Genomic DNA, 11,409 nt, shown 5'->3' on the forward strand with positions numbered 1-11,409 from the left:
GGAACAGAAAGATGGGCAAGTGGAGGAAAGTTGGGGAGGGTGAACGGAGGGCGGGTGGGGTGGGATAGGGGGTGGGGGTTTGGGGGGAGCGAAAGGGGGAATTCCAAGGAGGTGGGTGGGGAAAAGGGTGGGGCTTGGACCACTGACTCAGGTCTAAGTGGTCACCCAAGGGTTATAAAAGCTTGGTTGAACCTGGCCAGGAAAGCAGCCCCAAAGTCCAGCATTGGAACACAGGCAGAGACCGGTAGGCGTCAGAGGCTGCAGGCTCTAGCGGAAAGCAAACGCCCAGGGCAGCAGCTTTCTGGTCCAAGATGCTGCGCCTGTTCTTATCCCACCTGCTGGGAGTCTGGCTGCTACTGAGCCTACGTGCCAGAGAGATCCCAGCCCAGCAGCAGGAGGTGTTAAAGGCATGCGGCCGCGAGTATGTCCGACTACAAATCCGGATCTGCGGCTCATTGTCCTGGGGAAAGAACAGTCAGCAACACCGGGAACCTCGGCAGGCACCCGCCGCACTCCCAGGTGAGCGCTCCGGCCCCCGCCGCTCCCCACTTCCCATTGGCTGTGGTCGGGCTGCCGGACCGTTCGGAAGCGCACCCGCGCTGGGCGGCTCCAGACCGCGCTGGCTTCCCGCGCTTAGCCCTGACTCCGAGGTTGCTGATGCCTGAAAGTTTGGAATTTTCTCTTGCAATGTGCTTTTCTAGTGAGGTCGCACCCGGGATCTCACCAGAGGAAGTGAAAGCATCGGGCACAGCAGAGGCCTTTCCTGAGAGGCACTTGGTGCCCTTCACCTCCTGGCAGTCAGGATGATCGGGATGGGGACGAGGGGGAGCCACAGAGGTGGGTCTGTCGCCCAAAGACCCGCTGGAGTTGGGGGCGCACCTGGGTTGGACACCACAGTCAAGTCCGCAGGGCACAGAGCAGACGGTCGTGTGCGCTGGTTTGAGTGCCAAAGTGCATGGGACTGAACTCGGAGACCACTGCTAGGATCCTGGAGTGGTAAATATGAAGGGTCTTCTTAACAACTCTCCTCCTTTGCAAAAAATCTGGACTGTGGCCATCGAAAATCTCTTTTAATTTTATTTTTATTTGTAAATTTCATTGAAGGGGCGAGCCTAGCCCCCCACCCTCTTTGCAATGGGCCTTGAAGTTCATTTGCAAGAGAAGGGATTGAAGAGAAAGAAAAAGGCCTGATCCCCTACAGGAGAAAACCTGACCGCTCAGAATTGAGTACAGCTCAAATCTGGAATGGTTTAAACAAACAAACAAACAAAAACTTTGTTAGTAATAGTATTTAGAGAGATAAAATGGAACCTAAGTTTAAGTAGCAATACAAACTTTCATATCTAATCAGTGTAATGGGTTATATTAAATTCAGAAAAGGCAAGCTCAATTATGAATAGTGTTTTGTTTTACAACATGTATGCGATTTATGATAAATCACAACTATATTTTATAGGCTACATAATATATCCTATATTTAAGTGACCTTCACGTAAAATCATTGTGCACACTAAGCACATTTACTTCTCTTTTATGGGATTTAAAGTATGATTATAAAGCTATTTACTTTATTTTTCTATACTGTTGGTCAGAGACTGATTTATTTAATGCAAGTTTTTACATAATGCTTATATTCTACACTACAGAGTTTAGAAATTTACTCATTCAAAGTCGGCAAGACCAGACTGCATTGTGTTTCCTTTGTTAATTCACTTTTTCTGAATAAATAATATGCTCATATTAAAGACTGAAACATACACATAAATACAATAAAAAAATAAAAAACACAGATACTAAAGACTCTGAAAAAATACATGAATTTAATTAGAAAATGAAAACATCTACATTAAATGAGAAACTGACAGGCACTGTTAATGAGAAATGTATGGGCACCTGCCTGGCTCAGTGGGTAGAGCATGTGACTCTTATCTTGGAGTTGTATGTTTGAGACCCACCTTGGTGAATTTAAAAAATTTTTATAGTATTTTATGTCACAAATCTACTATATATATTTAACCATTCTTAGTGGACATTTAGGTTGTTTCCAAATTGTTACTTAAACACGATTTTCTGAGCACATTTAAATATAGCTATTTGGCCAAATTTCTGTTTCTGTAGCAGAGTATTGTGATTTTAAAGTTTTTTCAAAGGACTGTCTTCATTGCTACCCAGTACATAATTTAACCGGAAATAAACTAACAAAATATTGCCTGCAAGTGAAGATCAAGAAAAATGCTTAAATTACTAGGTAAGAATCATTTTGGAAGTACATATCAATCAAAATAACTTGTGATTCATGAGCTTATAAAACCTCTATTGTTTAGTTTTTGTTTTGTATTATTGTTAGCTAGCCATTTTTTTTTTACCAGAATGTATGCAGAAATAACACTCATTGCACCCCTTTAAAAAATAAGAGATATTTTTAACTAAAAGAGGTCTATGTTAGTAATTTTAGTCCAAAATCCAGTAATTAAGAGGGCCCCTGGGTGGCTCAGTTGGTTAGGCATCTGACTTTGGCTCAGGTCATGATCTTGCTATTTGTGAGTTCGAACCCCATATCAGGCTCTGTGCTGACAGCTCAGAGCCTGGAGCCTGCTTCAGATTCTGTGTCCCCCTCTCTCTCTGTCCCTCTCCTGCTTGTGCTCTGTCTCTCTCTCTCTCTCAAAAATAAACAAACAGTAAAAAAAAAAAGAGAGAGAGATGTTTATATGAATTCAGGTTGATTAGAATATTATCTTTTATTTACACTTGAGAAGGTAAAGCTGTTGATTGGAAAATGTTTCAAAATAAGTTTAAAAAATAATTTTAATAAAAGAGTGCAATCAGGCAAAAGTAGACAAGTGGAACTACATCATACTAAAAAGCTTCTGCAGAGCGAAGGAAATAATCAGAGTAAAAAGGTAGTTTATGGATTAGGAGACAGTATTTGCAAATCATATATCTGGAAGGGTTTAATTTCTGACATATATAAGGAACTCCTACAGCTCAATAGCAAAAAAGGTAATAATCCAATTACAAAATGGACTGAAGACATGAACAGACATTTTTGGCACAGAAGACATACAAGGGCCAACAGTTATAAGAAAAAAAGCTCTATATCACTATCATCAGGGAGATGGAAATCAAAACAACAATGGTATCACTTCACAGCTGTCAGGATAGCTATTATCAAAAAAAAAAAAAAAGACAAGAATTGTTGAGGATGTGGAAATACTAGTACCTTTGTATACTGCTGGTGGGAAAGCAAAGCAAAATGGTGCAAGCACTGTGGGAAACACTGGGGAGATGCCTCAAAAAACAACAACACAAAAGAATTCCCATATGATCCAGCAACTCCACTTCGGCATATTCATCTAAAACAAATGAAATCCAAATTTTGAAGAGATATTACCACTCCCACATGCATTGCTCACAATAGTCAAGATGCGAAAAAGAATGCCAAAAAAACAGTCTATGAATAAACACAACAGAAACTACAATTGTTTTGCCTAATTCATTAACTGGCATTAAGTATATGGAAAGTTACTAAAGTTACTATTAGTTTTTCTCTGCATTCAATAAGGCCCCAACTAGAGAAGGTTTAAGTTTGAGCAAGGAGAGTTTTATGGGGAGATTGAATTAAACTTGGGGTATCTTACTGAAGGAAAATGCAAAAACTTCTGACTACCAAAAAAATGGTACAAATTCTCATCTGTCAGGTTTAGAACATGAATGAGAATGAGCATTAGAAGGAAAGATAAAATACTAGAGTTTGTTTTCTTTCACTTGAAAACTCCCAACTATTGAAGTTTGTTACTGGCTGAAAGGAGAGCATGGAGACCCTTGCTAAAGAACTCACAGGAAAGGGGCCAGCCCCAGAGCATTCATGCCTGCCTGGGTGAGGGGGTGTGATTTCCTCTGATCAATAGTCATCAATGGTTACCCAGAAATCTACAGTCCATTGTTTAGATTTATATATCTTGGCTTCATTGTTTCCACTGTTTCAAGAGCCACACTTTATTAGTAAGCTGAAAAGGACAGTTGGCTGTCCATGAAGAACAGCAAGAACTGATACAGGTTTATACTATAATTTAAACTTCATCTGTGTCTCTAATGTTTCTGGTGCTAAAACTCTCAAAATTGTGTAAATGGAATAGGTAAGTTTAGGAGAGAGTCTCCATGACCAAGAGTTTTTTGAGAGCAGGAAATATGTTTCCTTTTTATTATATCTCTTACCTGGCAGTGCCAGAGACATGGAAACAGTCAATGCAGGTTCAACTGATCTAAGAAGAAAGATACCAGGGGCTCCTGGGTGGCTCAGTTGGTTAAGTGTCCGACTTCGGCTCAGGTCATGATCTCACAGTTCATGAGTTTGAGCCCCGTGTCGGGCTCTATGCTGACCACTCAGAGCCTGGAGCCTGCTTCAGATTCTGTGTCTCCCTCTCTCTCTGCCCCTCCTCCACTCGCTCGCTCACGTGCTCTCTCTCAAAAATAAATAAACATTTTTAAAAAATTAAAAAAAAAAAAAAAGGAAGACATCAGCTAGTTCCTGCAGGTTCCCAGTCCAAGTTCCAACCTTCTTATTTGCCCATCCTGGGATGTGTTTAAGATCAGACTCCCTTAACATGCAGAACTTGTGTGATCCACAACACTGGAACAAAAGTCATACAAAGTACATTAGTTAGTACACACAGCACAACAGATACCAATCTGTTCTTAAAGTCACTGGTATTTTGGTCACTGTTCTTTTAGCCCATTTCTCTAGTAAATGTAAAATACTACTGATTTGGAGTAAATACTCTGGAGAAAAGAAATTGTTAAATAGATGTATGAGGGATGTCAGAGACCAATATCTCCTTTTAGATCAGAGGAGCTGAAAATTCTGTCTTTTTACCTTTATCCTGAGGCAGTAATCTGCCACCATGGAATGTTTGAGAGGATTAAGTTAGAATTAAGTCAGAAGTTAGTAACAGAAGAAAATTAGTCAGGTAAGAAAAATTAATCTGGAGTCAAACTGAGTGTTTTCGATGACCAAGATGACTTCAGAAATGTCAGAGGGAGTCAAAGACTATGATGAAAGCATTAAGGGGACATGAAGAAAGACAGACACGAGGTCTGTGGAGTAAAGCAGAATCTTAGTAATGCTGTAGTAATTTAAGCCGCCCAACTATAATCTGCTAAATTGTTTAATCAGAATACTTATTGACTCTGTTTTGATGTTTAATTCTATTAAGACAATACTTTCTTTCATGTCTCTGCAAAATTTTATTTATTTTTTCCTGATGTTCCTTGAGTATTTTTCTCTACCCCCTCTTTTTTTTTTTTTTTTAATTTAGAAATCGTGTCCTCCTCCATCACCAGTGGTGCAGAAGCCTTGAATGGGATGTTGGAATACATTCCTGATTTGCCACAAGAGCTGAAGGCAACACTGTCTGAGAGGGAGCCATCATTCAGAAAACTACAACCTTCATTGAAGGATTCTAATCTTGACTTGGAAGAAGTGGAGAAAAGTATTCTTGGTAGACAAAATGAAGCTGGAGACCAAAGTCTTTCACAATCAGGAAGATCAAGGTTAGATGCACATTCTCGAATAAAGAGATCAGACTATATAAGATACAGTGACAGGTGTTGTAACGTAGGTTGTACCAGGAAAGAGCTTGCTAATTTATGCTGAGATGAAAGTATTGTGTATTTCATCCAGTGTTCACATGTATTCCTGACACATTCACTGATGGTTCTGTCACCCCACTGATTATTAAAATATGAGAAATCATTATTTTGTGTTTGGGTTTTTCATTTGGTGTGTAACAAAATATTCCTTGAATTATTATAGTTTGTGTTAATAATAACTTTTTATTCCAAAAAATATTTTTGCCTTTTAAATTAATGGTAATTAAATTGGGTTATTGCCTTTTTAATACTGTTAACTTAAAATGACATAATCTTTATCATTTTAAACACATATAATAACTTAAAAAATTTTAATAGATAACTTAGCAAAAACTTATGCTTTGCATTAGTGAATAAGGATAAGCCTATTTTTAAAATTTGTATTTGATAAATTATAATCTGTCACCCACTCTTTCTCCTCTAGACCTAATGCCCAAATGTTATTTCACTACTTAATATTAAACAAATTATTTTAATAGCAAAAGAAATAAAAATAAAAAATAACTCAACTTATACAGTGCCTAACACCAGGTACACAAAAAGGACCAAAATGTTTTTAGTGATTTTAAACTCAAATCAGATATACAGAGTCACAAAACTTGGACTTTTCTTACAGGTTTTAAAAGATGTTTGTGTCTTCTTGAACTATTAATTGCAAACAATCAGATTGGATACTAAATCCATTTAATTTAGTTGGATTTTTCAAACTAGGGTTCTTCTAATGTTACCATCTAAGACATTAAAAGTAAATTATTTTTTAAGAAGAAAAATGAACAGATATATAGAAGAGAGTGAACAACTGAGTGTCATATATTACAGCAGAACTGTTTAACAAGGGAACAAGCTTTCTGTTCACTGAGAATTTACAAGCCATTTCTATAACAAAATAACTGTGAAATGATATGAAAACTTGTTAGAATAGTAAGTTAACAAATATCTTAGTATTTAGCCAGTTCCTTTGACTTACACACACATACAGTTTTAGGTAGCATTTATAGAAAAGTACACTTAAATAGCAAGTTAATCTCTATCAAATATCTGTAAACAGAATTTAAAAATTTCTCCCAAATTTTAAATCTCCATAATGGTTCACCATAATGAGGCCTTTAAGGTTTATTAAGTCCTAACCAAGGCCACCTTGTAAAACTTCATAAACAGCTGCAGAACCTCAGAGGCTATAAGCCATTTTGGACAAAGCCAGGAAGAATGCTATCTGAAATGGGAAGTCCTTCAAAGGAGAACAATGGCAGTACCCAGGAAATTTACAGCCCCAACACATGAAGAGGCATTCTTAGATACAGAAGGTATCTCCCAAGACCCTGTCCTGGCCTGCATCCCTGATATGTACCTCCATAAAAGCCCTCGAGGCAGGGTTCCTGGTCTCAGAATCTGCATTCACTACCTCTGATGATATGACCACACTGTAAGTGGTACAGTCTATAGTGAACCAGCTACTATATACATTCAAATAATCAGTTAACATCTTCAAGATATCTAATTCTCATGTTACCAAAGTCCTCCTAAAACTCTCATGCAAAACTAATGGTTGTATGCTTAATTTATTTCTCACATGAAAGTTTTTTCATAGTATTCTCTAATAATTGTATTTCTATGGTGTTGGTTGTGATCTCTCCTTTTTCATTCATGATTTTATCTATTTGGGTCCTCTCTCTTTTCCTTTTGAGAAGTCTGGGTAGGGGTTTGTCAATTTTTTTTTATTTTTTCAAAAAAACAGCTCTAAATTTATTGATCTGTTTTGTTTTTTTGGATTCTGTATCATTTTTTTCCACGCTAATCTTTATTATTTCCCTTCTTCTGCTGGCTTTAGGCTTTATTTGTTGCTCCTTTTCTAGCTCCTTTAGGTTAGATTGTGTATTTGGGACCTTTCTTGCTTCTTGAGACAGGCCTGAAATGCAATGTATTTTCTTCTTAGGACTGCCAACGCTGTATCCCAAAGTGTTTGGACTGTCCTGTTTGCATTTTCATTTGCTTCCAGGTATTTTTTTTATTTTTCTTTAATTTCTTGGTTAACCCATTCATTCTTTAGTAGGATGTTCTTTAACCTACATGTATTTGGGGGGCATTCCAAATTTTTTCTTGTGGTTAATTTCAAGTTTCATAGCATTGTGATCTGAAAATATGCATGGTATGATCTCAATACTTTCACACTTATCAAGGGCTGTGTGATCTATTTTAGGGAATGTTCCATGTGCACTTGAGAAGAATGTGTATTCTGCTGCGTTAGGGTGAAATGTTCTGAATATATCTGTTAAGTCCATGTGGTACAATGTGTCATTCAGAGCCATTGTTTCCTTATTGATTTTCTGCTTAGAGGATCTGTCCATTGTTATAAGTGGAGTATTAAAGTCTCCTACGATTACTGTCTTATTATCAGTAAGTTTTCCTTATGTTTGTGATTAACTGATTTATATATCTGGGTTCTTCCACATTGGGGGCATAAACATTTACAATTGTTAGCTCTTCTTCATGGATAGACCCTTTAATTATATAATGCCCTTCCTTATCTCTTGTTACAGTCTTTGTTTTAAAGACTAGTTTGTCTGATATAAATATGGCTACTCCGGCTTTCTCTTGACATCCATTAGCATGATAGATGCTTCTCAGTCCTCTCACTTTCAATCTGCAGGTGTCTTCAGGTCTAAAATGAGTCTTTTGTAGGCAGCATATAAATGGATCTTGGTTTTGTTTTTGTTTTTGTTTTTATCCATTCTGATACCCTATGTATTTTGATTGGGGCATTTAGTCAATTTACATTCAGAGTGATTACTCAAAGATATGGATTTAGTGCCATTGTGTTACCTGTAGGTTTCATGTTCTTTGTGATGTTCTCTGGTCCTTTGTAGTCTTTAGTGCTATCCACTCACAGAGTCCCCCTTAGGATCTCTTGCAGGGCTGGTTGAGTGGTCACAAACTTCTTTAGTTTTTGTTTGTCTGGGAAAGTCTTTATCTCTCCTTCTATTCTGAATGAGAGTCTTGCTGGATAAAGGATTCTTGGATGCATATTTTTCCTATTCAGCACATTGAACATTTCCTGACACTCCCTTGTGGCCTGCCAAGTTTCAGTGGACAGGTCTGCTACTAACCTTATGTGTCTACCATTGTAGGTTAAGGACCTTTTGTCCATACCTGCTTTCAGAATTCTCTCTTTATCTTTGTATTTTCTCAGTTTCAGTTGTGGTGTTGACCTGTCTTTGTTGATTTTAAAGGGAGTTCTCTGTGCCTCTTGGACTTGGATACCTACTTCCTTCCCCAGATTAGGGAAGCTCTCAGCTATAATTTGTTCAAATAAACCTTCTTTCCCTTTCACTCTTCTTCTTCTAGGACTCCTATGATATGGGTATTTTTTTGTTTCAAGGAATCACTTAGTTCTCTAATTCTCCCTTCATGATCTAGTAAATTCCTTTTCCTCTATTTTTCAGCTTCATTGTTTTCCATGATTTTATCTTCTATTTCACCTATTCTCTCCTATGCTTCTTCCATCCTCATTGTCACTGTATCTAGTTTATTTTGCATCTCAGTTACAGCATTTTTATATTAATTCTAGTTCTAGGTCTTTGATCTTTGCAGCAAGAGCTTCTCTGGTGTCTTCTATGCTTTTTTCAAGCCCAGATATTAGTTTTATGTTATTCTAAATTCTTGTTTAGATATATTATTTATATCTGTTTTGAACAATTCTCTGGCTGTGATTTTTTCCTGAACTTTCTTTTGTGGAGAATTCCTCCATTTTGTCATTTTGGCTAGGTTTCTGTCTTTGTGTGTTTTAAAACCTGTTATGCCTCCCATACTTTAGAGTGTGACACATATTAATATATATATTAATATATTAAATATATAAGTTAATATATTAAAAAGGGGTCATACGCTGTCCAGGGCCTCGCACTTCAGGAAGTGTTTTTTTTGGTACATCTCATGCACTCTGTGTTGCATTTTGGCTGCTCTATCCCACTGACCAGTCCTCTGCAGAGTTCCTCCTTGCTCATCGTGGTTTAGTGTTTGGACCCTCAACCAGATGCACTTCAATTTGTTTGCTTCAATTTGTTGAAGCAATTTGTTGGGGAAAAAAAAAAGGAAAGGCAGTGGGGCCAGCTTGATCCCATAAAAAGTGAAAAATGAAAGGGGAGCCAGAGAATCAAAAAACCATAAGTCTAAGTCCAGAGAAAGAGAAAGGAAAATAAAGAATAAGAAAGAGAAAAGATAGAAAAAAAAATAGAACAAAAATTACTTGTCAAAAAAATTTATATATATATATATGTGTATATATATATACATTTATATATATATACACACACACATTATATATTGACCAACATATATATTGATCAAATAATATATAATAGTATATATGACATATACTATATGTTACATACAATATATAATAATACATAATATTGACATATATATATATATATATATATATATATATATATATACACATACACACACATACACAGGGAGAGAGAGAGAGAGAGGCACTAAAAAGAAACCAGAAACTATGAGCCTGATCCCAAAAGAAAAAAAGAAGAGGGAAGAAAGGAAAAAAAAAGAAAAACCAGCTGTCTGTTGGTGCCTGGGACCCGTGACTGTGCTGTTCTGGAGGAGAGGCCAGCTGCGTTGGGTCAGTCAGTCTTGCTCCAGTTGATAAGCAGTTGCCAGGCACGAAGGGGCGGGTTGGGTGTGTGTGTGTCCTGCCTCTGCTGGGGTCTGCTGCTCTCTGAAGTCCCACCATGTTGGCGTTGGGGGGGAAATGGCATCTCACCACTCTATATGGGGTATCTCAACCCACACTGTTTAGGCAGCCCTTACACAAAACCCGGGTGGTCAGCTTGCCCTGCTCCACAGTTCTCCCACGCCTTTTAGACGCTTGGTTGGGATTCAAAACCCAGCTTGGTGTAGCTCTCTCCCCTGTTCTAGAGTAGAGCCCCTCTGCCCTGCAGATAAAAGGCCTTTGGCTGGCACCTGCAGTGTCTTTTGTCCTGGGGGAGGCAATAAACCCTCTTCCCAAAGTACTCCAGGAAGGGGACTATTCTCTTCCAATGTGCCCGTGATCACTACTGTGCTCTATATACCTCAGACTGGCTCCCTCCTCCCCAGGAGCAGGCGCCAAGGCTCCAGCTTTGCTCCAGAGAAACTCCTGCACTTCCCAACCTCCAAGTTTCAGCTCCTAAGGTTGTTTGCGAATAATAAACTGGCACTCTCTGTATTTCTTGTTCCCCAATCCATGGTCCAGAGAGGTTTTCCTCTTGTGCTCATTTGATGCCGCACTTTCACAACTGCTCTCTCCCTTTTGTCTCTCCACAGAGACAAATTCACACACATGTGCCTCGATCCTGCCAAGCTGTCTCCCTCCAACTGTGGAGATCCTTTGTCACTGTGCAGTTCGATTTCCTGAGTGTTCCAAGTGATCTGACCTCAATACAGCCATGTTTGAGGTACAAAGAAAATCCCCGTCCTCCTACTCCTCCACCATCTTAACTTTCTGCCTCAACATTATTTTTTAAAGAAGTTTTCCGTTTACAAAAAAATGTAGCAAAAAGTACAGAGTTCCCATTTACCCCTCTCACTCACAGAAACAGTTTCCTCTATTATTAACATCTTGTATTAAGATCAGCAGTTTCTTCTTTTCTTTTAATTTTTATTTTAATTCCAGTTAGTTAACATACAAGGTTATGTTAGTTTCAGGTACACAATATAGTGATTCAACAATGCCATACATCACCTGCTGCTCATCACAAGTGCATT

The 11,409-nt window shown here is 38.2% G+C and overlaps 1 protein-coding gene across 1 annotated transcript; it reads left to right on the forward strand.

Annotated features, from left to right (window-relative positions):
- The first annotated feature begins 250 nt into the window (after positions 1-250).
- Positions 251-5,740, forward strand: LOC124527966 (prorelaxin). The gene is made up of 2 exons (XM_047101263.1): positions 251-519; positions 5,316-5,740. Exons 1-2 carry the CDS (start codon positions 312-314, stop codon positions 5,651-5,653), a joined length of 546 nt encoding a protein of 181 aa, XP_046957219.1. The 5' UTR covers positions 251-311; the 3' UTR covers positions 5,654-5,740.
- Positions 5,741-11,409: the final 5,669 nt, after the last annotated feature.

The sequence above is a fragment of the Lynx rufus genome, unplaced genomic scaffold, assembly GCF_022079265.1.
Source record: "Lynx rufus isolate CCGP_SWC_20201006 ecotype Redwood Valley unplaced genomic scaffold, mLynRuf1.p SCAF_10, whole genome shotgun sequence".
NCBI classification, from domain to species: Eukaryota; Metazoa; Chordata; class Mammalia; order Carnivora; family Felidae; genus Lynx; species Lynx rufus.